The 27,273-nt window shown below is 41.8% G+C and overlaps 2 protein-coding genes across 9 annotated transcripts in view; one reads left to right on the top strand and one right to left on the bottom strand.

Moving 5' to 3' along the window:
- The window catches only part of mcf2b (MCF.2 cell line derived transforming sequence b), a 41,667-nt gene that overhangs the window by 244 nt on the left and 14,150 nt on the right, over nt 1-27,273 (top strand). For 6 of the 7 annotated variants that reach the window (XM_031807862.1, XM_031807864.1, XM_031807860.1 and 3 more), the window contains exons 1-4: nt 21,903-22,075; nt 26,403-26,531; nt 26,799-26,915; nt 27,121-27,270. In XM_031807862.1, the coding sequence (XP_031663722.1) occupies nt 22,025-22,075; nt 26,403-26,531; nt 26,799-26,915; nt 27,121-27,270 (447 nt within the window). In that variant the 5' untranslated portion in view covers nt 21,903-22,024. Of the gene's footprint in view, nt 1-21,902; nt 22,076-26,402; nt 26,532-26,798; nt 26,916-27,120; nt 27,271-27,273 lie in introns of those variants that run through there. The other variant, XM_031807861.1, reaches the window with a different exon arrangement.
- Nucleotides 71-10,210, bottom strand: LOC109883618 (arrestin-C-like). 2 transcript variants are annotated; one of them, XM_031807866.1, is made up of 15 exons: nt 9,925-10,209; nt 5,653-5,684; nt 4,678-4,708; nt 4,477-4,537; nt 4,331-4,375; nt 3,965-4,218; nt 3,788-3,861; nt 3,483-3,621; nt 3,278-3,362; nt 3,127-3,199; nt 2,879-3,016; nt 2,705-2,788; nt 2,527-2,600; nt 2,345-2,348; nt 71-1,866 (listed from the first exon to the last, which is right to left on the bottom strand). In XM_031807866.1, the coding sequence occupies exons 2-15, from the start codon at nt 5,658-5,660 to the stop codon at nt 1,839-1,841; spliced, it is 1,098 nt and encodes a 365-aa protein (XP_031663726.1). In that variant the 5' UTR covers nt 5,661-5,684; nt 9,925-10,209; the 3' UTR covers nt 71-1,838. The 2 variants fall into 2 exon arrangements, with proteins under 2 accessions (XP_031663726.1, XP_031663725.1); XM_031807865.1 differs by lacking the exon at nt 2,345-2,348 and having other exon boundaries at nt 9,925-10,210.

Here is a 27,273-nt window from a genome sequence, read left to right as displayed (position 1 = left end):
TGCCAGTTCAGCGCCATGGACATCTCACCTAAATGCACTGCAATGAATGGTTGAAAAAGCAATCTTAGATATGTGGTGTTTTTATTTGGTTCAATTACTTATCAGCCAAAAACATACATCTCACAGAAAAACACAATTCTTTGAACATGATAAACAACTGGACACCGTGTTGGTTGGAGTAGTTTATGAGTAGGATTTTATTGACAAACCAATAAACCCCCCTGTATGTTAGATGCAGTGGCAATTTTAGCATGTCAATCCTGTTTAGGGGCAAAACATCATTATGCATGGTTATGCAGCAGCATAAAATACATTTTTGGACACAGCACATTTTTGTTGTGCTGTGCTCACTTGAACAGGAAGGTGGCACGTCAGTCTTTCTAGTGGGCTCTAGAAATAGGCCCGAAATTCCGACTTGGAATTCTGAGTTGGATGACCATTCAAACTTATTTTCTGTATTTCCCAGTCAGAGCTGGTTTTATCTGAGTTCCCAGTCGTCTTGAACTCACTGAAGTCTGACATTTCCCCCTTTTTCCGTGATATCCAATTGGTAGTTACAATCTTGTCTCATCTCTGTAACTCCCCTATGGACTTGGCGAAGGTTGAGAGCCAAGCAGCAATGCTTCTTGAAACACTGCTCACTTAACTCGGAAGCAAGCCGCACCAATGTGTCGGAGGAAACACTGTCAAACTGATGACCGAAGTCAGCTTGCAGGCACCCGGCCCACCACAAGGAGTTGCTACAGCACGATGAGACAAGGACATTGCTGCCGACCAAACCCTCCCCTAACCCGGATGACGCTGGGCCAATTGTGTGCCGCCTTATGGGTCTCCCGGGCACAGCCGGCTGTGACACAACCTGGGATCGAACCCGGGGCTGCAGTGAGCACTCATTGTTGAATTTGCGATTTCCAACTTGTTGTGTAATGTCCAATGGCCGATGAGCACCGATCCGTTTTATCTGTAATTTCTCTTCAAGGATTGAAAAGGATTTGGCAGTAGATTACCGACTTGATGCATGATGATGACTGCTTGTCTAGATTGCTAGCTAAGATTTTGGAAGTATGATGTTCACATGATCAGTCCAATCAAAGCTACGGTAGATATAACGTGATTTAACGTCATTTTATCTGTGGCTAATGACCTTGAGCCTTCTTGTATGGGCACTTCTAATGTAAGTCTATGGCAGCACTCAAGGGGATTGACATTTCAAGCTCCACCCGTAGATTTTTCGGTGACATAGTGTCCCCATGAGTGACAGAACACTGAGGCAATCATGGCGCAACTAGAGAACAAATCCTACGCTCCATATTTTCCGCTGGCTGCCCCACCACCATAAAAAGTACTGAGCTAGGCTGAAACACCTGCATATTGGAGCTGCCTTGCTCAAGAAAAAAAAAAAAGACCATGTTTGACATAATTTGCAAACTGATATGTGACACGTATGAATGCCAAAATAGCATGCAAAACAGGCTAACAAAAAAAACTGGTTCAAAACGGCCTCAGCTGCCCTGAATGACGCGTCGCCACTGGTTGGATGTGATCATTGACTCCCCCCATGGATTTATGTGAGAAGTACTAAGTGAATGGTAAAGCGATATGATTCAGATGCATGGCTGGATATCAACATACAGTACAAGCTCACAAAACCACAACTGAGGACATGTCTGTATTAGTCAAATAAATCAATATCGTGTGTTTTTGATGGATGGTTCTTCTTATGAGGTATTCCTGTTTATTCTTTGGTTTGTTCGTCAGTCTCAATCTGAGCAGCTGTCAACGGCGTTGCTCCATTCGTCTTTGCAGTCCCTCTTTCTTTTCTCTACTGCTGAGGGAATTTACTCAACCTCAAGGGTAACCTCCCTTCTGGGGATTCACAAAACATATACAATCAATATCGCTGTCACAGATGACTACAGTGAATGACATGTGAGCTGAGGCAGTGAACTCTGGTCCTGAAGTAATGCCACGATTACAATGATTTGATTTAGTCACAGGATCACCTGAGTAATCTACAGTTTTTGTTGTTGTTTTACTTCATTGAAATACAACACGCTAATTCTATCCAGGGCAAAGCCTGGCCTCTATAAAGAACAGAGTTCAACAGCCCAACAATGAACAACAGGCACTTCACATCAAAGGTATGTCTACTGTACAGTAGGGTCTATAAGTCTGTCGGATAGAAGATCACCTTCACCCTTAGAGGTTTCTACTCTGGGTGGGGGGAAACATGAGAACAACACAAACTCATAAGGCAATTCAAAAAAACAACACTTAAGCTGAATACTGTGGTGTATGCTACTAATACATGCTTGTTCGTTGTATTCTATAATTTTATGCTCACACTTCTGTTCGTGTAATAGGGTTCATTATGGTAGAAGGGAAAAGAGTAGAATGGTTACATTAGCAGCAACTCTGAATGAGTAGAGAGAGAGACATTGCACCCTCAGCCCATCAGCTCTACTTTGACAGAGTTTATTAGACATGGCAAATCGTATTATTTATTAGGTCATACTATTCGTTTACCTTGGGGTTTGGGATGCATGAGAATCAGCGGGAGCTCCACCTGTATGTCACTGGCTGTGAGACCTCCCAACAAGCTGAATGGGGGTAAAGAACATAGCAGATTAGAATGTGTTATTTTCCTCCAATTCAATGGAAAGCAGGACATTGGCTTACAAACAACAACAACAAAAAACTTTACCCTCCTGAAGACACCATCAAGTTGACCTTGATTTTGTAGGAAACCAAGATTCCCAACACTTCCTTATCCATACCGGCTCTAATACTAATTGGGGGAAAGGAGAAGACGGTGAGAGATGCTCAGGTTGTTCCAGTCTAGATCTGAATGTGATAATATTAACGGACTGCCACTCACATAGTGTTGGAGGCCAGGTTCGTGTCCTCGTCCTTCAGTCTGCCTTCCAGCGCCAGGCCGCGCTTCTTCTTGTTTTCGGCCAGTAGGGGGGTGATGGCAAGGGATTTATCGAATGTGCTATTGGCATCTATTGTCTCTCTGTAAGAGAAGGTTGGAGTTGTTAGGACACAAAGCATCAGGGGAAGAGCACTCCATAGAAGATGAGGTGGAGAGGGACATTGCCTGAGGGTGGGTTTCTGTCCACTCACCCAAAGTCTTGAGAAAGTACGGTTTTGGTGTATTTGTCTGCGGAGTAGAGAACCACGTCTGTAGTCTGCTCAACTGAAGGAAAGAGACCACCGTTACCAAATGAAGTAGACCATTTTAGTTTAGAATCAGAATCAGTGGTGATAGACTTACCTATGATTTTGATTTTTGTCACTGTTCTGGAGGTTTCATTTTTGACTTTGATGTTGACGTTGATCGGATCTCCATGATAGTAGATCTGACATCAATAAGAAGGCAAAATTGTCTAATGTCTGCATCCCCTTTTCATTATGTTTTCCAATAAAGTTGCTACGGTGGATGCGCTGTAGAATCCAGCGAGGCCTTCTGTGTAACTCACCTCCTTTTCCAGCGAGGCCTGTAGGTGGACAGGCTTGTCCGACATCATGAAGCTCTTGCAGATGTCGGCCCTGGGCCCAGGAGCACCAGTCGCGTCTGGGGCAAACTGGATCTTACGGACGGTCATGCGAGCAGTGTCCCTACAAAAGACGGAGTGGGAAATGAGCAAAGTGAAGAAGGGAGGGAGACAGGGAGGCAGAGAGGAAAAAAGGTCAGAAAGAAACAAATTGGTTTTAACATGCAGAGAATCTCTAATGTGCGTAAAATATTTCAATAAACAACACAAAGATTTGGATAGCCACTCACTTCCTATCAAGTTTCTCTTCGGGGTCTGCCTCAGTTGCAATGTACGTCTTGACTTCAAAGTCCACACCGCAAGCCTAGGTGTACATAAAAGGTCAATGTAAATATAATGAATTGTGGAATTCTATCTATCTGGGGTAAAAAACAACAACAACAACTATTATCAAGGCAAGGGCCTACCTTTCCAGCATTATCTGGTCCTGGCTGGAGTGTAACAGAGCAGGGAAGGTTTGTGGCAATATCGAAAGTGAAGGCACGGCCTTGCTCTCCTGCCTTCTTGAGCAGGCAGACATGCATGGGAGTGAGGTTGGGTTTGTGGCCAGCATCAGGGTACAACTGGATGTGCTTGACCCAGATGTCTTTCCTAAAGGACAGTCCAATGACATCCAGGTCCTCACGGCCGTAATGGAAGGCACAAGCCAGCTTCACAAACACTGGAGAGAACAGGATAAACATGAACCAGTGTGTTATCATTCCGCAGAATTGCTAACACAAGCAACTTCTCTGTAAAAAAAAAAAGAAGGTATTTTGTGAAAGAAAGTGTACCTTTCCTGCCTGCAAGGCCTGCAGGATCAAGTTTCACCACTCCCTCTGTAACACCGATGGGTAGAGATTTGAGAGATTTGCCCCTCAACACAAATATCGAAACTGGATACGATACATAAGTGCGAAGTCTAATAAGTAAGACTTACCGATAGGGTCCACATTCTGAACATGGTCGACATAGTCTCTCTTTCCCAGGTAAAGGGTGAGCTGAAGAAAGGAAAACAACAACAAAAAAATGTCAACACAGAATGTAACTGGAGTTCTTTCACGTTCATCACAAATAGGTGATGGTCTCTATTTCCGTGGGGCAAGTATTATTAGGGAGACGGAAAAAGGTTTTCACTCACTGTGCCATTCCCAGAGGTTTTCTTGTATAACCTTAGCAAAGATCAAAGACAAAGGAAACAGTCAAACTCAGAAGCATTCAAACCGTTTCACTGTATAATTGGCACATTCTGAAAGGATAAAAAAACACACAAAGTTCATTCCAAGTAGTGAAAAAGACATGTGGTCAAATCAACAGTTCATCAAATGTGTGCAGTTGTGCAACTGATGACGACACAACCTGATATAAACATATCATTTATTCTAAATGATGATAACTGACATGTTTTGTCCAAAATGTTTCCCAATCCTGAGTTTGTAAAATGTGTTTTGTCAGGCCAGCCTGATGGGCGTAAGTCATGGTCATATGTCGTCTTACAAGAGCAGAGCTGAGGAATTAACCCTTGAGCGTAGTTTTACCTAACAGACTGGATTTGACTTGGGCTCTCTGCATGAGTGACCATTCATCACATAGTGCTTGGGGTAATCACAGATGCTCAAGTAAAAGCTGCAGGCTTGTCTGCCTCTCTCTCCAATACTGTTGAACTGAATGGAGCCCTCCTTTCATAATTCATCAGGGGAAATCTATTAATTGACTTTGATTAGCACCTTCTGGCAACCAATGTCATAAAAACCTTTGGAAGAAACACTGCTCTATTGAGTTTTTCTTATGAGAGATGAAAAGTCCGAGGTAAGCCTAATGTCTCCGACAAAACAGACAAACCCTTTGTGAACGGTAACACTTTGTGTTATTAATATGCATGTGCTCAGCGTTGGATAGGACCCAAGTTATTTCTGGTGTGAGCTTTCTCCGGTTGGAGTCAGCAGTCCTCTGAGCTCTTAAAAGTATTGCTTGCCATATTTGTGAGAGACCTTTTATTATTCTGCTCCATTTAAAGTATACCAGCAAGTAAGGCTATATCAGCTAGGCCTACATGAAATAGAAAGGTATGTAACATGGAGTGTTGCTACCCTGTAACAGAAAAGGTTTGACTCACTTAGCCATTCTACAGCCACTTCCGGTATATTTCTGTGGAAGACAAAAAACAAACAAAAAAAACATGTGCAATGTGTGACTTTGTAAAAATGACACAACAAAAAGGTGAATGTAGATCACAATCAGGAATAACCCCTAATCCAGCAATAAGACGGAAGGATGCTCCGTCAGTGTCGAGTGCCAAGGGAAAGGCGGATGGCTAATCTGGTGGAATGAGATTACAGCATCACTGTGAGTTACCTTGAGCCAAATCTTGGCTGGGGATTGTCTTTTCGCACTGACAAATCTCATCCAATAGACTGCACAGAAAACCGGGACAAAACCTCAAAGTACCCGGGCAGGAATTACACGGTAGCGTAATTCTTATGTCACACTATTCTTCTCACTGCTCAAAGTCAATCTAAAAGGAGGGTTTTCATCCTCACGTCCCTGATGGATTCCACACACTGACCAAAGTCCCCCCCCCCCCCCAAAAAAAGCATTTACAAGGTCACAAGGTGTCTTATTTTCATCTAACAGATAGATGAATATAATGACATGAGATCATAACAGTATCAATACACATAAGAGGAGTAAAAAGAAGAATAAGAAGAATCTCATTTTAGTCGAACTGAAGATATTCCATTCACCCAGCTCCATGTAACATCGATAGGTTTAGGCTACCACATGATACTCTGATTTCCCCTGATACTCTGATTTCCCCATGAAGGTTTACAACGTAGATCATTTTGAATAATCAAGGTGACATTCAACACCGCCTTGCACACTCTTGCCTGCATCTAGCTGATCTAGGGAGTAATCATTAGTCCAACAGTCGCAAATGTGAATTTCTATGAGACAAATGTCTGTATTTTTTTATCCCCGTTTCGTTCTGTTTGCTTTCGTTTAAGAAAGGTTTTTCAACAGAACCAGTGGAATAAATGCACCCCTGATCACACGCAAACACAGTTCACTTTTATAGCAGCCACATAAAATCAGCATGATCACTTTGTTCATTGTATATATAATTATTTCTCGCAAACTATCTACGCACCCTCCTCCTCTCAGCTTTTCCTTTCACTTGTGTACTTCAGTGCACAACACATCAGCTATCTTTGACCAGGCAAAAAAACCTTTCCAAGCTAAACCTTCATATCATGACCGCTATAACTGCTACACACAGCCTACATCGTTGTCACGTCATAGTCAACATAGCTACTAGAACTAACGCGTTAGCTACAATCATGCAGTACAGTGTACAGTCAGAAAGCAGTTTAGCAGTGACACCGGTGGGTCCCAGTGGCAATAAATTAATAAAACCAAAAGTTTACCTTCACTTACCTTCACTTGGAAGAGTTCCAGTGTTGGATAGCCATAGCCAGCTAGCTAACATAGCATCCCTCTGTTTGCGTTTGAGTAGGCTAAATTAGCTAACTGCATTCTCTAGCTAAGCGAACGTTTTTTTTAAAATACAACCAAAAAATGTTGGGCTTCTACCTTCATATTGGAAAAATTGAATTTGTTCATAAGTGTTCAACTATAGTTTTTCTCTCTCTTTGAGTCAACTACTCACCACATTTTCTGCACTGCAGTGCTAGCTAGCTGTAGCTTATGCTTTCAGTATTTCAGTATTCATTCTCTGTTATTTTGATTGGGTGGACAACATGTCAGTTCATGCTGCAAGAGCTCTGATAGGTTGGGGGACGTCCTCCAAAAGTTTCCATAATTACTGTGTAAGTCTATAGAAGGGGGTGAGAACCATGACCCTCCTAGGTTTTTTATTGAAGTCAATGTACTTAGAGGAGGACAGAAGTGAGAACTATATATGGAGGGGGGTGAGAACCATGAGCCTCCTAGGTTTATATGCCCAATGTACCCAGAGGAGGACAGAAGCGAGAACCATGAGCCTCCTAGGTTTTGTGACATGGTTTAGTGGTGTGAATATATTTACTATAGTTTTATCTATGTTTCTCTTTTTTAATTTAATTCAATTCACTGAGGGGGATTATCTTCACTTTCCTCCACTGGTTTTAGTCAACTAGTCACTACACACTTAGACAAAAAGGGTTCCAAAAGGGTTCTTTGACTGTCCCCATAGGAGAACCCTTTTTGGATCCAGGTAGAACCCTTTTTGGTTCCAGGTAGAACCCTCTGTAGAAAGGGTTCTACATGGAACCCTAAAGGGTTCTACCTGCAAACAAAAGGGTTCTACCTGCAAACAAAAAGAGTCCTTCAAAAGGTTCTCCTATGGGGAACACCGAAGAACCCTTTAAGGTTCTATTTCGCACCTTTTTGTTCTAAGAGTGTACAAACTGGGCCACAGACGTCAATTCAATGTTGGTTCAACATAATTTCATTAAAATGACGTGGGAACAATGTTGATTCAACCATTGTGTGCCCAGTGGGCATTATCATTTCTCGTGTTTGTAATTTGGTACTGCATCACTTTCTATACTCAAGAATGGTGCTGTCCATGGTCCGGATCTCAATACCATGCCGGTATTCAATCAATTGATGAGATCAGGACCATGGAGAGTGCCCTTCTCGAGTTGCATTTGGAGAGTGATACAGAGACAGTGCACCATTTACAGGTAGTAGTTGACTATATTTCAGTCATCTACATGAGGTTAAGACTGGACTGGATTGTCAGCAGTCAGCTGTCTTCATAAGAGAGATATGTCCCGCAATGGAATTGTAGTACATTTCTCCTACAAATGGCGGACAATACCAGAAGGCTGACAGAGATTGAACACACCTACATTTCCAGTGTCAGATATCAATCAATGAGACCGAGTAGTTATAAACCTGAGTTTTGCAAACGTTATGCAACTACAGGAAGGATGAAACGCTGCTTTTCCATCATTGACCTGAATGACCAAAATAATCCTTACCAAGTAATTCACTAATACCTTTTACTATCCCCTACTAAATCAGACTGACATGTATTAACAGGCTAGACACGAGTGTTTTCGAACATAACATTTGAGGCTCATGTTTGTGGAGCGTGTAATATTCAATTAAAGGCAACAGTTCACTTTCAGCTCTGCAGATTTTGCTGCCTGGAGCTAACTATGCAGATAACACTACTGGGTGATCTGAAAAGTCATAGTCAATCGATCAATAATATAATAATACTTTTAGCAAAAAATTGTATTTTAAATTTGCAATATGTAGAAACAACTTTTGTGAAACATCACAGCACAGTTGAATATGGATGGTGTTAAGAGATAGATGGGAAGGGTTGAATGGAGCTGAAGGTTGGGACTAATAACAACAAATAATAACAAGATAATTCATGTAAAACATACGGTGTCCGTAAAACGTAAATGGGTTAGGAACTTTTGTGAAAGAGCACAGTTTGAAAGAAATGGCAAATGGAAATCAAACCGGATGGACACCAGAAATAGATGGGAGAGGTTGAGAGTTGAGGAAGGACATCAGAAATAGATGGGAGAGGTTGAGAGTTGAGGAAGGACATCAGAAATAGATGGGAGAGGTTGAGGGTTGAGGAAGGACATCAGAAATAGATGGGAGAGGTTGAGGGTCGAGGAAGGACATCAGAAATAGATGGGAGAGGTTGAGGGTCGAGGAAGGACATCAGAAATAGATGGGAGAGGTTGAGAGTTGAGGAAGGACATCAGAAATAGATGGGAGAGGTTGAGGGTCGAGGAAGGACATCAGAAATAGATGGGAGAGGTTGAGAGTTGAGGAAGGACAGGAGTAAAAACAAACAAAATAAAACTGTTGTCAAATAAACTTTTTCCATAAAATGTATATAGTATGTATAATCTGAAAGTAGAAGCCTAAGCGTTGTTGTTCACTATTTTACTCCAATTAGGGGATGGGTGGTAGGGTTAGAAAGTAATAAAGGAAAATATATTTTAAAAAGGTACGTATATATGTATGTATGTATATGTATGCATGTATGTGTATATGTATGTTTTTATATGTGTATGCATATGTGTGTATGTATAAGTATCTATGTATATATATATATATAAAATATATATGGGGGATTGGAAGTGATGCAGACAATGACATTGATGGAAGCTACAATCTATCTGCAATATGAAAGCTGATATATATATATATTTTTAAATCAAATAAATAAATAAATCAAAATAACAGTTCACTTTACCCATGAACACAGATGTCCCAATTTCAAAATGTAACTGGAGGGCTACATTTATAAATGAAAGCATTTACCAACTTCTTTCAGCTACATTACAGAGGTTTTGTCAGCATGAATTTGAGACTCAAACCAGAAGAAGCAAAAAGGATGGCGATGTCTTACCTTTTCCTAAAGGTATCAGCGCACCTCTGATGCTCAAACTCCTTGTATGTGTCCGGTGGTCAAAGAATGTAGTCTCTGACTGCTGACATCACTCTTTATACCCGGACCTCATCCTCCTTCCCCGGCCTAACTCTCTTGTTTTAGACGCTGTTGTCCGTCTCTCAATCCAATTATTCAATCAGCAAACATCTTTCTTTTTTTTCTTTTTTTTCTTTCTTTTTTTACCAGAAATGGTTTAAAAATACCAACAGCCAACTGAAGTAAAATGCTCCATAAATGTAAAAATAAGTTTACTAGGCAGCCTAGGAACAGTGGGTTAACTACCTTGTTCAGGAGCAGAACATCAGACTTATAACCTTGTCGGCTCCGGGATTTGATCGGGCAACCTTCCGGTTACTGGCCCAAGAGTCTAACCATTAGGCTACCTGTCGCCCCAGTACCCCCCGTGACAGAGTCAGGACCCTGATCTAATGTAAATATGAACAACAGTGATGTTCCACAGCCTGTTGTTGGTGCTGTGGCTGATCTTGCAGGTCTAATCCTCACAGGGTATTGCAATGAATAGGAAAGAGGCCCCCCCCCCCTTTTGTAATCGACAACAAAACGTTGTAAATTAACTCAGCTTTTGGCCTTTGAGTTTGCTTAACATGTATGATATTATTTTGGGATTTTGGCGATGGCAATTATCTACAACCCCGAGTCAGATGAACTTGTGGATACCATTTGTACGTCTCTGAGTCTAGTATACAGTAAGTTGCTAACTAAAGTAAGTACAATTGCTAACTAGCGTTAGCTCAATGACTGGAAGTCTGTGGGACAAAAATAGCATGCTAGCTGTTCCTGTATTCTTCCAGTCATTCTGCTAATGCTAGTTAACATTGGCTTGCCAAACTACCTCTAACGTCCTCGATACTGGACGAAGATATATATCTGAAAAATATCCACAAGTTAATGTGACTCTGGGGAAGTAGATAAAAGGCTTCATTGAACTATCCCTTTAATCCCATTTGGTCTCACATGCCAAGCATCAGGCTTTGCTTACTGATGATATAGCTATACCATTACTAAACCAAGAGATCATCGGCCACAGCTGATAGTGTTGTTTATTAGTCTGGGTGGCTAGATGTCCTAAGGTCTGAGACACAGGAAATGACCCATTTGAACATCAGTTAGGAAGGTGTTTGTGTCTTTGAGTATGTCCAGGTATTTCTGGTAGAGTAACCTGGTGACATCACTAGTTCCCTCAGTGCAGTGAGTGCATGACAGGAGAGCTGTTGGACCTACTGTTATTCAAGAATGGGCCTCACTATGTCTGTTCAGAGAGTATGTTCAAACAATAAGAATAAAAAGGCGACATTATGTATGTTTACATTGGTATGAATCAACTATGTGAGGAAGCTCAGAAGGTCCAGCATGCAGGAACATGTTTACACAACAGCGTGGGGTCATCAATCAGGTACACCGCAGAATCAAGAGAGATGACTTAAATTAGCTCCTATTTCCTTCCAACTACACTTGACTGAAAGTAATTGGATTTGAAAAACAAATTTTACAGTGTTCTCAGGGAATAACCAACTATTAAAATACATGTATCTACAGTACCAATCAAAAGTTTGGGCACACCTACTCATTCCAGTGTTTTTCTTTATTTTTACTATTTTATACATTATAGAATAACAGTGAAGACATCAACACTATGAAATAACACATATGGAATCATGTAGTAACCAAAAAAGTGTTAAAACAAATGTGAGATTCTTCAAAGTAGCTACCCTTTGCCTTGATGACAGTCTTGCACACCCTCAGCATTCTCTCAACTAGCTTCATGAGGTAGTCACCTGGAATGCATTGCAATGAACAGGTGTGCCTTGTTAAAAGTTCATTTGTGGAATTTCTTTCCTTCTTAATGCATTTGAGACAATCAGTTGTGTTGTGACAAGGTAGGGATGGTATACAGAAGATAGCCCTATTTGGTAAAAGACCAAGTCCATATTATGGCAAGAACAGCTCAAATAAGCAAAGAGAAATTATAGTTCATCCTTACTTTAAGACATGAATGTCAGTCAATGCGGAAAACTTCAAGAACTTTCAAGCTTTCTTCAACTGCAGTCGCAAAAACTATCAAGTGCTATGATGAAACTCTCTCTCATGAGGACCGCCACAGGAAAGGAAGACCCAGAGTTACCTCGGCTGCAGAGGATAAGTTCATTAGAGTTACCAGCCTCAGAAATTGCAGCCCAAATAAATGCTTCACAGAGTTCAAGTAACAGACACATGAGACACATGAGTCCAAATTTGTTTTTTTTGGTTCCAACCGCCGTGTCTTTGTGAGACGCAGAGTAGGTGAGCGGATGATCTCTGCATGTGTGGTTCCCACCGTGAAGCATGGAGGAGGAGGTGTGATGATGTGGGGGTGCTTTGCTGATGACACTGTCTGTGATTTATTTAGAATTCAAGGCACATTTAACCAGCATGGCTACCACAGCATTCTGCAGCGATACACCATCCCATCTGGTTTGTGATTAGTGGGACTATCATTTGTTTTTCAACAGGACAATGACCCAAAACACAGCCGCAGGCTGTGTGAGGGCTATTTGACCAAGAAGGAGAGTGATGGATTGCTGCATCAGATGACCTGGCCTCCACAATCACCTGACCTCAACCAAATTGAGATGGTTTGGGATGAGTTGGACCGCAGAGTGAAGGAAAAGCAGCCAACAAGTTTTCAGCATATGTGGGAACTCTTCATGACTGTTGGAAAGCATTCCAGGTGACTACCTCCTGAAGCTGGTTGAGAGAATGCAAAGCTGTCATCAAGGCAAAGGGTGGCTACTTTGAAGAATCTCAAACATAATGATTTGTTTAAAACTTTTGACTGGTACTGTATATTTGTTGAATGGCTATGACTTCTTCCCTAAACCCATGTCACTTTGGATCAACTAAAGTGAGATAAAATGTTTTCGTTGTGGTGTTCTTTTGAACGAATAAACTATTGCAATTATTGCAGCCATTCCTACATTCGTCGACTTCCACTTATAAGACTTTGGAGCAAAGAGACGGCGTTTGACTGGTATCTTGCCTAAATGTTGGTTCTATAGACCATATCAGAACACTCATGCAGGTCTACGTGTTCTATGTGAAATAGTCTCCCTAAAACCATCCTAAATCTAACCAATATAATTTTATTCTGGTCCCTTCTGGCCTCTCACTCAGATTAGCTCGCCAAACCCCAAACACGAACACTAACCACGTTTCAATCCCACCATTTAAAGTCGATGAATTACCTGACACATGAAAAAAGTCACGACCGAGCTGATGGAAAGATTAAATTCCAGTACAATTTTATAAATGCCGACTGAGAATGCAAATTGGATGTAAAACCTTGCTCCTGGCCTTAAATAACTCCACTCAGACAGATGCAAACCTAACGGTAATGCTAACCCTAACACATAATGTACCAAGTCTCCAATACATCTCAAACATAGTGACATTATTCCTGATTATTTCGGGAACTTCTAAGAAACACTTATCACTGCCTTCCTTGATTAGTGTTACTATTCTTAATGGTGGATCTACTTCTACATTATCTGATTATCCTGTTTACCTTCCCTCATGGCCTCACCTCTACTGTTTTCTGATTTCATGTGATGCTACACACACACACATAAGCACACACACATGCACACACACACACACGTGCACGCGCGCGCACACACACACACACACACACACACACACACAAGGATTGGTTCATCGTTAATGAGCTCATCTATAACAACTTCACTGGGCCACCATTTGACTTCTAGAAGTCTGGGATTTCCTTCTCATCTAACTTGGATTAGGGATCCAATCACGTTCCCTAACCAGCAGAACAACCATAAATATGATTACAGGAGTTCCTCTGCATCAGCTTGACAACCTCTGTGACAGGCCTCCAACACACTCAGCTCTATGTACTCATACTTTCGTTAGCGACACCATTGCCTGCATGTCGATCTGGAAGTCGATATACAATCTCTTAAGTGAATATTGTTTCAAACCAGGGCAGTTTATTGATGCAACTGAAAATCTAGAAAACTAAGACACAATCACTAACGTGCACGAAAAATCTATGACTGAGGTATAAGATGTCAAACAGAGATTTAAATGTTCTATTTTCAAACATACACAAGGCCAAGATGCTTTATGCCTTAGCCTGATAGACCACATGGTACCACGAGTTTGGTAGCAGACTGGCTAAGAACAGCTGTAGACCTTTATTTCCAAATTCTAAGTGTACAATTCTAAGTCATTTCCTTAGTTAATATCTGTGTTTGAACAAAGGCTTTTGTGGGCACTGGGCAGCACACACTGCCACAGGCTCAATCGATTTCCAAGCAATGCCAGAGAGTGCAGTGTCAGCCCATAAGGTCCCTCTCTGATGCCTCTCTGTCATGGCTCCTCATAGCCTACACTGTAAAGTTTTTTTTGTGAATTTGACAGTAACTTACAGGCATCTCAGTGGCATGTAAAATGATGTATTTCATTTTACAGTACACCTACTGTCATATAAATATGGTATCAAAGCAAGAACTGTGTAATGACACACAGTACAATACTGTAAAATGTACGGTATTAAACTGTGTAATGACACACAGTACAATACTGTAAAATGTACGGTATTATACTGTAAAAAAAGGAAATACTGCCATAATCAGAATTAATTAATGAAATTCATTGAGGGGAGGGGTTTGTATTTCACAATATTTGAATGTAATTACAAGGGTGCAAGCAGGTTGGCTGCTCATTACAGCCTATTAATAGATATTTGGTGTTTTTATATCACGTGCACTTTTAGAGGCCTGGCAGGACTACAGATCAAAACAGACCAAAAGGACTCAACCATTTAAGGTTAAAGACATGCTTGCCACTCCCCTGTATATATCCCCTGTATATATCGTTATTGATATTTTATTGAGTTACTTTTTTTTAAATTTGAGAATTTCTGTAAAAAAAACAAAAAAAAACATTGTTACTTTTTAATTTGTAAATATTTTCTTAACTCTATTTTCTTAAAACTGCATTGTTGGTTAAGGGCTTGTAAAGTAAGCATTTAATGACAAGGTCTACCTACACCTGTTATATTTGGCACATGTAGCAAATTGGATTTGATTTATACATTTGAAATTGATTGGTACTATAACGACATAGAAGTTCAATTGGTACCGTATTAATATAGCCTCTTACATGGCATGCCTCAAATAATATGAATGAGCCAGAAACAGCATTAACATGCACTAGTGGTTAAAAGGTTTCGGGCACTCCAAAGATACAGTAGGGTAATGTATCTGTGAGGTGGAATTACAGTACCATTTGAAATACAGCAATTCCTTCCTCGCCCACAACAGTTTCCCACAATGCACCATAATATACAGTATGCTGCAGTAAAATGTTTCAGACTATTTTAATGTTGATAATGTTGATTACCGTATATTATTACAGTTTTTCGTATCAGTGTAAGCCTCATAATCTCTGAAAGGCGATCAATCCCCTTGAGTTTGACTGGGAGACCCCTAGTACACAACTCTGATACACAACACAATCCGATTACAGGCTAAGTGAGACGGGGGATTGAGTGAGATTTATCTCTTAATCAATTTCAGCCACCTATATATAGACAAGCCCCAGCCAGTACCCTGCTCTGAACTTCAGACACGGTTACTAGCCGGATACCACCCGGTACTCTACCCTGCACATTAGAAACTGCTGCCCTATGCATGTACATCGTCATTGAACACTGGTCATTTTAATGATGTTTATATCCTGTTTTACCCACTTCATATGTATATACTGTATTCTAGTCGAGGCTCATCCTAGAGCGCATTCGAAAAGTATTCGGACGCCTTGACCTTTTCCCAATTATTATATTTTTTTTAAAGAGCAGCAATCTACACACAATATCCCATAATGATGATGCAAAAACAGGTTTTTAGACATTTTTGCTAACTTATTTTAAATAAAACACAGAAATATCACATTTACATAAGTATCCAGACACTTTCCTCAGGACTTTGTTGAAGCACCTTTGGCCGTGATTACAGCCTCGAGTCTTCTTGGGTATGACGATACAAGCTTGGCACACCTGTATTTGGGGAGATTCTCCCATTCTTCTCTGCAGATCCTCTCAAGCTCTGTCAAGTTGGATGGGGAGCGTCGCTGCACAGCTATGTTCAGGTCTCTCCAGAGATGTTTGATCACGTTCAAGTCTGGGCTCTGGCTGTTGGAAGGTGAAGCTTTGCCCTAGTCTGAGGTCCTGAGCGCTCTGGAACAGGTTTTCTTCAAGGATCTCTCTGTACTTCCATTAATCTTTCCCTCGATCCTGACTAGTCTCCCAATCCCTGACGCTGAAAAACATCCCCACAGCATGATGCTGCCACCACCATGCTTCACCGTAGGGATGGTGCCAGGTTCCTCCAGACTTGACGCTTGGCATTCAGGACAAATATTTTGGATTCATCAGACCAGAGAATCTTGTTTCTCATGGTCTGAGAGTTCTGTAGGTGCCTTTTGGCAAACTCAAAGTGGGAGTTTACCATAAAGACCTGCTTGGTGGAGTTCTGCAGAGATGGTTGTCCTTCTGGAAGGTTCTCCCATCTCCACAGAGGAACTCTGGAGCTCCGTCAGAGTGACCATCGGGTTCTGGTTCACCTCCCTGACCAAGGCTCTTTTACCCCAACTGCTCAGTTTGGTCGGCCAGCTCAAGGAGGAGTCTTGGTGGTTCCAAACTTCTTCCATGTAAGAATTATGGAGGCCACTGTGTTCTTGGGGATCTTCAATGTTTTGGTACCCTTCCCCAGATCTGTGCCTCGACACAATCCTGTCTTGGAGCTCTACGGACAATTCCTTGTTTGCTTGTCTGCTTGCTTGTTCTGATATTTCTATATTTCCTAATTCTTTTTTTTCCTGGATTTGCGTGTTTTATTTTGTATTGTTAGGCACTGTTGGAGCTACAGTAGGAACAGAAACATTTCGCCGCACCTACAATAGCATCGGCAAAATAGGTGTACACAACCAATACATTTGTATTTCATTTGAAGACACATTGGGACTGGCAACCCTTGTTTCCAGAACGCATGAGTCCTGATCAGACATGTAACATTTATTTATTTCTGTGTGGTACTGTGCCAGCCAGGAGGACAGCTTCTAACAGATGTTTGGGTCGACAGTGTCAGGAGCCTGGCAACCTGCATTCTAAATATGGTTATTGGCTTAGCATAGCGAGCAAGCATATCCTCAGAAAGAATGACACTAAATACTACTAAATGTAGTACTTCAAAAAATGACCGAATTCCCAAGGTTAAATATGTATATCAGTATTAGAGAGAATTAGAGAGTATTATGTCAGTATTAGAGAGTAAAATATAGAGTAATGCTAGTTCCACCTGAGATTAATGTAGGCTTACTATTATTACCTTATGGACATAGGGTACATTTGTGGGTGCAACAATTCACACAGTTGCTGAGATATAGTAGACTCAAAGCCACTGCTAACAATTCCTTTGCTAGCTATATTTCTTTTGCATTTTTCTGTTGTTTTATGACAGAGTACTTACTGTGTGGTATAGTCTGGCAGCACTCTAGAATTGTTATTTTATTATGTGAGGTATAGTGCCACCTACTGGCCGAACAATATTGCTTCTGATCCAAGGACTATATGAGAGATCAGATCACTGTCCAATGTCATGTTGTTTCAGACGGAGGGAAATCCACTGCTGTCCGTGGCGCTAAATCTCAGCTATATGTTGCTTGGTTAGCTAAGCATCGGTCCTTTTCCACTTGACAAAGTCACCATAGGCTAAATCGGCTTCTTTACTCGTCCCAAAACTTTAATATTACCAGCACTGAATTCAGTAATCCATCTACGTGAACGGATAGTAATGGTGTTGTACGAGTGACGCTTCGGTTAGTAACCGAAAATACCGAAGAACGAAATTACAGAGTTATCCAGGAACTCCGCCTAGGCCTACAGGTTTTGATTGAATAGGAACTTGTCAGGAGTCTAGTCAGAGATGAGTTTAGGTGAAAAGTTGAGTTGTTTGGCTCAAAAGGGACAAAAGAACCCAAACGTGTACAATGTGTAGGTCAATGTGTGATTTAATTCTATTTTGGTATTTTGGTATTTTATTAGGATCCCCATTAGCTGTTGCAAAAGCAGCAGCTACTCTTCCTGGGGTCCACACAAAACATGAGCCATAATACAGAATGACATAATACAGAACATCAATAGACAAGAACAGCTCAAGGACAGAACTTCATACATTTTTTAAAAGGCACACAGCCTACATATCAATGCATAGACACAGACTATCTAGATCAAATAGGGGAGAGGCGTTGTGCCACGAGGTGTTGCTTTATCTGGTTTTTTAAACTAGGTTTGATGTTTATTTGAGCAATATGAGATGGAAGTTCCATGCGATAAGGGCTCTATATAATACTGTACACTTTCTTGAATTTGTTCTGGATTTGGGGACTGTGAAAAGACCCCTGGTGGCATGTCTGGTGGGATAAGTGTGTATGTCAGAGCTGTGTGTAAGTTGACTATTCAAACAATTTGGAATTTTCAACACATTGTTTCCTATAAAAACAAGAAGTGATGCAGTCCGTCTCTCCTCAACTCTTAGCCAAGAGAGACTGGCATGCATAGCATTTATATCAGCCCTCTGATTATAATGAAGAGCAAAACGTGCTGCTCTGTTCTGGGCCAACTGCAGCTTAACTAGGTCTTTCCTTGCAGCACTGGACCACACGACTGGACAATAATCAAGATTAGACTAAATTAGAGCCTGCAGAACCCTCTTTTTGGAGAGTGGTGTCACAAAAGCAGAGCATCTCTTTATTACGGCCAGACCTCTCCCCATCTTTACAACTATTGAATACATATGTTTTGACCATGACAGTTTACAATCTATGGTAACGCCAAGTAATTTAGTCTCCTCAACTTGTTCAACAGTCACACCATTCATTACCAGATTCAGCTGAGGTCTAGAACTTAAGGAATGCTCCTAGTTTTAGAAATATTCAGGACCATTACTGGCCACCCATTCCAAAACAAACTGCAACTCTTTGTTAAGGGTTTCAGTGACTTCATTAGCTGTGGTTGCTGATGTGTATATGGTTGAATCATCAGCATACATGGACACACATGCTTTGTTTAATGCCAGTGGCAGGTCATTGGTAAAAATAGAAAAGAGTAGAGGGCCTAGAGAGCTGCCCTGCGGTACACCACACTACATGTTTGACATTAGAGAAGCTTCCATTAAGGAAATGCATGAATACAATGCATGAATACAATTGCTCACTGTTTGTTATTGGCATTTCCTGCCTAAGTTTGCCCACTTTGCCAATTAAATAATAATTAAAATAATTGGCAACATCAAATGGTTTTGTGATAAATAAGCCATCTGATTCGATGAAAGACGGAGTTGAATTTGTCTTTCTGCCCATAATTTCATTTAAAGTACTCCAAAGTTTTTTCCCATCATTCTTTATATCATTGATCTTGGCTTCATAATACAGTTTTTTCTTCTTTTTGTTGAGTTTAGTCAAATAATTTCTCAATTTGCAATAAGTAAGCCTGCAATGTTGTCACATTCTGACCTTTATTTCCTTTGTTTTGTATTTATTTAGTATGGTCAGGGTGTGAGTTGGGGTGGGCAGTCTATGTTTGTTTTTCTATGATTTGGGGATTTGTATGTTTAGGCCTAGTATGGTTCTCAATCAGAGGCAGGTGTCATTAGTTGTCTCTGATTGAGAATCATACTTAGGTAGCCTGGGTTGCACTGTTTGTTTGTGGGTGATTGGCTATGTTGTGTGCTTGTGTCAGCACAGTTCTCATTTAGCTTCACGGTCGTTATTTGTTTATTGTTTTGTATAGTGTGTTTCAGTGTTCAGTGTTTTCGTCATTAAATATCAAGATGAACACAAACCACGTCGCATTTTGGTCCGCTTCATATGACGAGCGTGACAAATGTGTAGGCAGATTTATGAGCCACTCCTTTTGCCTCATCTCTTTCAACCATTCAGTTTTTCAATTCCTCATCATTCCATGGAGCCTTAACAGTTCTAACAGTCAGTTTCTTAACAGGTGCACGTTTATCAATAATTGAAAGAAGCAATTTCATAAATTCCTCAAGTGCAGCGTCAGGATGCTCCTCATAATGGATTCTTCAATCAAAATGAGCTGTTTCCTGTCATGCTGTTCCTTATTTTATCTTAGTGTATTTCTGTATTGTTTTAGTGTTTCACCATAGTGAAGACGTAAAGCTAAGGTTTTCTGGTTCTCTGTGTTTTTAGTTGGATTAGGTTTCTCAATTTCTTTCTTAGGTTTTTACATTCTTCATCAAACCATTTCTCATTGTTGTTAGTTGTCTTAGGTTTTCTGCCACCATTTTTATTTGATATGTTAGCTGATATATTGTTCAAGCTTCCTACTGTTACGTTTACACCTTCACTGTTGCAGGAAAACATTTTGTCCAAGAAGTTGTCTAGGAGGGATTGGATTTGTTGTTGTCTAATTGTTTCTTGGTATGTTTCTACACTACCTTCCTTCCATCTATAGCATTTCTTAATAGTGTACAGTTTGTTTGGCTTCGATACCTTCGATGTTGATTATTGCTCTGTTTAAGTAGATTGTGATTTCGCTGTGGTGTCAGTGGGCTGACTGTGAACGCTCTGAGAGACTCTGGGTTGAGGTTGGTGATAAAGTAGTCTACAGTACTACTGCAAAGAAATGAGCTATAGGTGTACCTGCCGTAGGAGTCCCCTCGAAGCCTACCATTGACTATGTACACATACACAATGTGCAACAGAGCTGCAGGAGTTGTGACCCTTTTCTGTTGGTTATGTTGCCGTAATTGTCTCTGGGGGGCATATGGGGGACATAATGCTGTCTTCTCCAGGTAGGGTGTTTGTCCCACTGTGTGTTGAGGCTATCAGGTTATTGTCCAGTTCTGGCATTTAGGTCATGTTTTAGGTCATTGTTTCTTGTAGGATAACAATGTCTGTATTTCTCATTTCTTTGGTGAAGTCCAGGTTCCTGTTCTTTAGGCCAAGGGCAGATGACTTCAGGCAATTGGATATTCCAAGATGGTAGTGAAGGCTTTGGGTTCCAAGTGTCCAATGTTGTTAGTCATGTGGTTTGGCCTCAGACCAGTAATTGTAAGAAGAGCCTGCTGAGCATATGGTACATTGGCTAGGGTAAGAGAGTCCTATAGAAAATATTGCTCACACACAGCATGGCTTAGGGAAATACATTTTTTGTAGAAAATGATAAAGGACATAATTCATATTATTTACATGAATTTGATTTTGTAGTTGACGTGAAATGCGCGTGACAGTGACACTGACGCACCCCTATCCTGAGTGGACGCAAGTGCGTTCAAGGTGTTGCAGACAGACAGCGCAGCCTGTTACTGGTGATGGGTATTCCGAGTCTTTTCGGTGAACCGGATCATTTGGCTCCTATCACCTAAAAAGATCCGTTCATTTGGCTACCAAACGGCTATTCGTTCAGTAGTGCTTGCAAAGTGACCTTAAACCATAAAAAAATGGCCAATCTCTAATTTAATGCCTAAAACGTTGCCTACCATTAGGTCAGATCGTGAAATGCGAGTTCAACTATATTTTTACCAAACCAAATATATGAACAAATATAATGCAATGAAAAAAATTTGCGTTGATCAGAATGAGGCTCTCTCCTCACTATATGGTTCCGGTATTGAGGAATGACCATCTTCAGATAATGTTTTTATAATTTGTCTGCAGATAATCGATGTCTGGAGCTGAAAAAGCAACAGTAACAGTATGCAAATAAGGGAGCCAAATGAACGGCTTTTTCACAGATGCAATTCGATTCCCAACGTTCACCAAAATAAGCCGTTCAAAAAGAGCCGTTCGTTCGTAATCACTACCTGCTACCCACCCGGCCACTGCAATGCGATGCTGCGGCTGCTCACTACTGCCGAGAGTCCCGCGCAGTACTGATGGAGGGAGGGAAGTTGTGAGGCGGCGAGATATCCCCTTAAAATAGGGTGATATCCCCTAGAAAGGCCAACCCAAAACCATGGCGGAGGCCAATCCTTTTAGGGGACTGCCCCGTTTGCGGAGGGCCGCGGTAAGGTGTTTACGATATAAGTATTTATTTGATGTTTCCCGAAATTAGGAATCAGGATCTGTCTATTGCAGCATAGCGAGGCGAACACTGCTTGGCCGGAATGTGCCCTACTGCGGCATCAGCTAGAAATCGCATGCGATTTAAGGCATATACAAATGTCAGATAACACTCGAGTTTCTTTCTGTTCTAGTAAGCGTGAATTTCAAAAATAGTTTACATAGTTGCACGTCTATACATGTGTTTGGAGATGCGGGGGGGGGGTCGGACAGGACATGCCAATGACAAAATGGTGTGTATGATAAGTCTTGCGGGATAACAACAGTAACATTAGTTGAAACAGGTCTTTAGGCATTGAAGAGTGATATAACCTAGTGTTTGTTGTAGGAGGGTATTATCATCAGTGTTATCTTTATCGACAGAGAGTTAATGAATATCGTATGACCTTAAAATATTATTGCAGTAGCCTAGTTGCATTTCTACAGCTGCCTGTATGTATCCGTCTGCATCATTCATATACAGTTAGCTAATAACTGATATAGCCTATTGTACTATATTTGCTCTGTAGTTCACCACAGGGCATCACAGGCACCACAGCCAATTCCTACTTTGGCCGCCTTTCCTTACAGTTCTCTGCTGCCAATGACTGGAACGAATTGCAAACATCACTGAAGCTGGAGACGCATATCCCCCTCACTAACTTTAAGCATTAACTGTCAGAGCAGTTGACTAATTATTGCACCTGTACATATCCTTTGCACCCCAGCATCTCTACTTGCACATTCATCTTCTGCACATCTATCACTATCACAGTGTTTAATTGCTAAATTGTAATAATTTCACCACTATGGCCTATTTATTGCCTTACCTCCCTAATCCTACCTCATTTGCACTCACTGTTTCTATACTTTTCTATTGTGTTATTGACTGTACGTTTGTTTATTCCATGTGTAACTCTGTGTTGTTGTTTGTGTCGCACTGCTTTGCTTTATCTTGGCCAGGTCGCAGTTGGAAATGAGAACTTGTTCTCAACTGCCCTACCTGGTTAAATAAAGGTGAAATATATATATATATAAAAAAAAATGTACTGTAAGCAAGGTATTTCACTGACACAGCAGTGTGGTTGCAAACGATGGAGACAGAAAAAACTGTATCTCATAATACATGCATTATGTGATGGTATAGGGGTCTATTTGAGATGTGTAATAGGCCAAAAAACTGTTGATATGCATGTTTCTGATCTGTGCTGCAGTGGTCAAACTAATCTTCAGCATGTCTCCACTAGGATTGACTGAGTGTGATGGAAAGCTGATAGGCTTGGTGTCGCCTGGTGTGTTTCATTGATCACCTGTCCTGCAGACATTCAGATTGACTTTGCCTTATATCTATTTGCATTCACGCTGCTGCTCAAAGCTGCCCCTTGGATCACAGTGGCCTGTACATGGAAGTACATCTCCAATTGGCCTATGCAAAGTTCCATTACTGAAGGCTTATTCATTTTTAGTGCTGAGCCTGAGGTGCATTTGCCTCAAACATCTGAAGAGAGTCTGACATAGTTGGTCACAGGGATGTTATAAGAGTCTAAGGACCTCCACTGCTGTTACAGTATGATGGAGGGGTTGCAGTATGATGTTGGAGGTGTTGCAGTATGATGTCGGCGGTGTTGCAGTATGATGGAGGTGTTGCAGTATGATGTCGGAGGTGTTGCAGTATGATGTCGGAGTTGTTGCCGTATGATGTCGGAGGTGTTGCAGTATGGTGTCGGAGGCGTTGCAGTATGATGTCGGAGGTGTTGCAGTATGATGTTGAAGGTGTTGCAGTATGATGTTGGAGACGATGGAGTATGATGTCGGAGGTGTTGCAGTATGGTGTCGGAGGCGTTGCAGTATGATGTCGGAGGCATTGCAGTATGATGTTCGAGGCATTGCAGTATGATGTCGGAGGGCGTTGCTGTTACGGAGTCTAGTTGATAGGTGTCTGTCTTTATTCCTTTATCCAACATATCCTACTGAAACAGATGCAGTATGATGTCGGAGGTGTTGCAGTATGATGTTGGAGGCGTTGCAGTATGATGTTGGCGGTGTTGTAGTGTGATGTTGGAGTTGTTGCAGTATGATTTTGGAGGCGTTGCAGTATAATGTTGGAGTGGTTGCAGTATGATGTCAGATGTGTTGCAGTAAGATGGAGGTGTTGCAGTATGATAACGGAGGTGTTGCAGTATGGTGTCGGCGGTGTTGCAATATGATGTTGGAGGCGTTGCAGTATGATGTCGGAGGTGTTGCAGTATGATATTGGAGGGCGTTGCAGTATGACGTTGGAGGGCGTTGCAGTATGATGTCGGAGGTGTTGCAGTATGATGTTGGAGGCGTTGCAGTATGATGTTGGAGGTGTTGCAGTATGATGTTGGAAGTGTTGCAGTATGATGTCGGAGGTGTTGCAGAATGATGGAGGTGTTGCAGTATGATGTCGGAGGCGTTGCAGTATGATGTCGGAGGTGTTGCAGTATGATGTTGGAGGGCGTTGCAGTATGATGTTGGAGGCGTTGCAGTATGATGTCGGAGGTGTTGCAGTATGATGTTGGAGGGCGTTGCAATATGATGTTGGAGGCGTTGCAGTATGATGTCGGAGGTGTTGCAGTATGATGTTGGAGGGCGTTGCAGTATGACGTTGGAGTGCGTTGCAGTATGATGTCGGAGGTGTTGCAGTATGATGTTGGAGGCGTTGCAGTATGATGTCGGAGGCTTTGCAGTATGATGTCGGAGGTGTTGCAGTATGATGTTGGAGGGCGTTGCAGTATGACGTTGGAGGGCGTTGCAGTATGATGTCGGAGGTGTTGCAGTATGATGTTGGAGGCGTTGCAATATGATGTTGGAGGCGTTGCAGTATGATGTCGGAGGTGTTGCAGTAGGATGTTGGAGGGCGTTGCAGTATGATGTTGGAGGCGTTGCAGTATGATGTCGGAGGTGTTGCAGTATGATGTTGGAGGGCGTTGCAATATGATGTTGGAGGCGTTGCAGTATGATGTCGGAGGTGTTGCAGTATGATGTTGGAGGGCGTTGCAGTATGACGTTGGAGGGCGTTGCAGTATGATGTCGGAGGTGTTGCAGTATGATGTTGGAGGCGTTGCAGTATGATGTTGGAGGTGTTGCAGTATGATGTTGGAAGTGTTGCAGTATGATGTCGGAGGTGTTGCAGTATGATGGAGGTGTTGCAGTATGATGTCGGAGTTGTTGCAGTATGATGTTGGAGGTGTTTCAATATGATGTCGGAGGCGTTGCAGTATGATGTCGGAGGCTTTGCAGTATGATGTCGGAGGCGTTGCAGTATGATGTCGGAGGCGTTGCAGTATGATGTCGGAGGCGTTGCAGTATGATGTTGGAGGGCATTGCAATATGATGTTGGAGGGTGTTGCAGTATGATGTTGGAGGTGTTGCAGTATGATGTTGGAGGTGTTGCAGTATGATGTTGGAGGTGTTGCAGTATGATGTTGGAGGTGTTGCAGTATGATGTTGGAGGTGTTGCAGTATGTTGTGAGTTTCTCTGCTATTCCAGAGACAGTAGAAGGTTTCTATTTGACCGGTATTTCTCCTCTTTCTCTATCACTTGTTTATTTTAGTCATCATGTAAGAGACAATACTTGTCATACGTGTTTTGCAATGCTTTAAAAATGAACCGGAACCTATATTCCAGTGGACAGAATTAGAACAACTTGGTCAAAATAGAGCCCATTACATTCATCCAGAGCCATATAGTTAACAACATGTGTAAAATATGCATCAAAATATATCTCTGCATTCATCTATCCATGCAACATATGGGTTAACATTTCTTCCAAACATCAACATGTGCGCTGGATGCGCGCTGTGTTAAAAAGCAGTGCGGCTTGGTTGGGTTGTGTTTCGGAGGACGCATGGCTTTTGACCTTAGTCTCTCCCAAGCCCGTACGGGAGATGTAGCGATGAGACAAGATAGTAGCTACTAACAATTGGATACCACGAAATTGGGGAGAAAAAGGGGGTAAAAAAAAAAAAGATAAAATAAAAAAATAAACATGCGGACTTAGGTTTATTCACTCGTCTAGTGTGATAGGGAGGAGGGCTTTATGTAAGAGTTATCTAATGAGCTAAAGAAGGTCAACGCTGTGAACGTCCACACTTACTGAGTAGGATGAAAACTAAGAAGAACCGCTTGAGAACGGTAGTGAGGCAATAACCAAGTAGGAATTAAACAGAGCAGGCTGACACAACAGTCATGCCACACAGGCAATAAGGTTCAATGATATCAATTATCTTAACTGTTGTTCTCTTCTCCTGCTGTCTTCTTTCTGCAGATGTCCTTCCCGGGGAATCTCCACCTGGTGTTGGTTCTGCGGCCCACCAGCCTCCTGCAGAGTCCCTCAGGCACCGGCACTGACTTGGGCTTCCGCTTCAGCCAGGATGACTTCATGCTCAAGATGCCGGTAAGAAGTGGAAAATGACGAAACCAAGGCTTGTTTGAAATGTTGAGCAAATACCCGTGGTTAAGGGGCCGTATTCGGGCGATCCCAGTAGTTGTTTCAACAGTCGGACAATATCAGGGGCTGTGAAGGACTCTCTTAGGTTGTGTTTACCCACAATCTCTCTCTAAGATGTATTACTGTAAGGTGAGGAGTGATTATGATCGATTCTGTTTGTCACGGTGGTTTTGTGCTGTACACCTCGGTCTGCTACTCTGCGTTCTTCCGCAGGTGGTTATGCTCAGTTCGGTTACGGACCTGCTTCGCTACATCGATGAGAACCAGCTGACCTCAGAGTTTGGTGGAACTCTGGAGTACTGCCATAGTGACTGGGTTGTCCTTCGTACGGTAAACATGCTGTCCCACGGTGTCACCTGAAGCAACACATCGATTTATAGGCAGACCTGGTATTTTGGTACACGGACCTTCGTCAACAACATGTAGACAATTACACCGCAAAGCAGCCTAGATGTGCAGTGTGGCAGAGTACATGACAATATCTGTGTTTTTGGTATAAGGCAAGACGTTCATTACTATTTGTCTCCCTCTGTAGGCTATTGAGAGCTTTGCCGTGACTGTCAAGGAGATAGCCCAGTTGCTGCAGTCGTTCGGCACCGAGCTCGCCGAGACCGAGCTTCCAGATGAGGCCGACGCCATCGAGTTCCTCCTCAGATCCCACACTGACAAATACAGGCAGCTGAAAGTA

This window comes from Oncorhynchus kisutch, linkage group LG28 (genome assembly GCF_002021735.2).
Source record: "Oncorhynchus kisutch isolate 150728-3 linkage group LG28, Okis_V2, whole genome shotgun sequence".
Classification (NCBI taxonomy): Eukaryota; Metazoa; Chordata; class Actinopteri; order Salmoniformes; family Salmonidae; genus Oncorhynchus; species Oncorhynchus kisutch.
The sequence above is the reverse complement of the archived record's forward strand: the minus strand, read 5'-3'. Positions and strand labels throughout refer to the sequence as shown.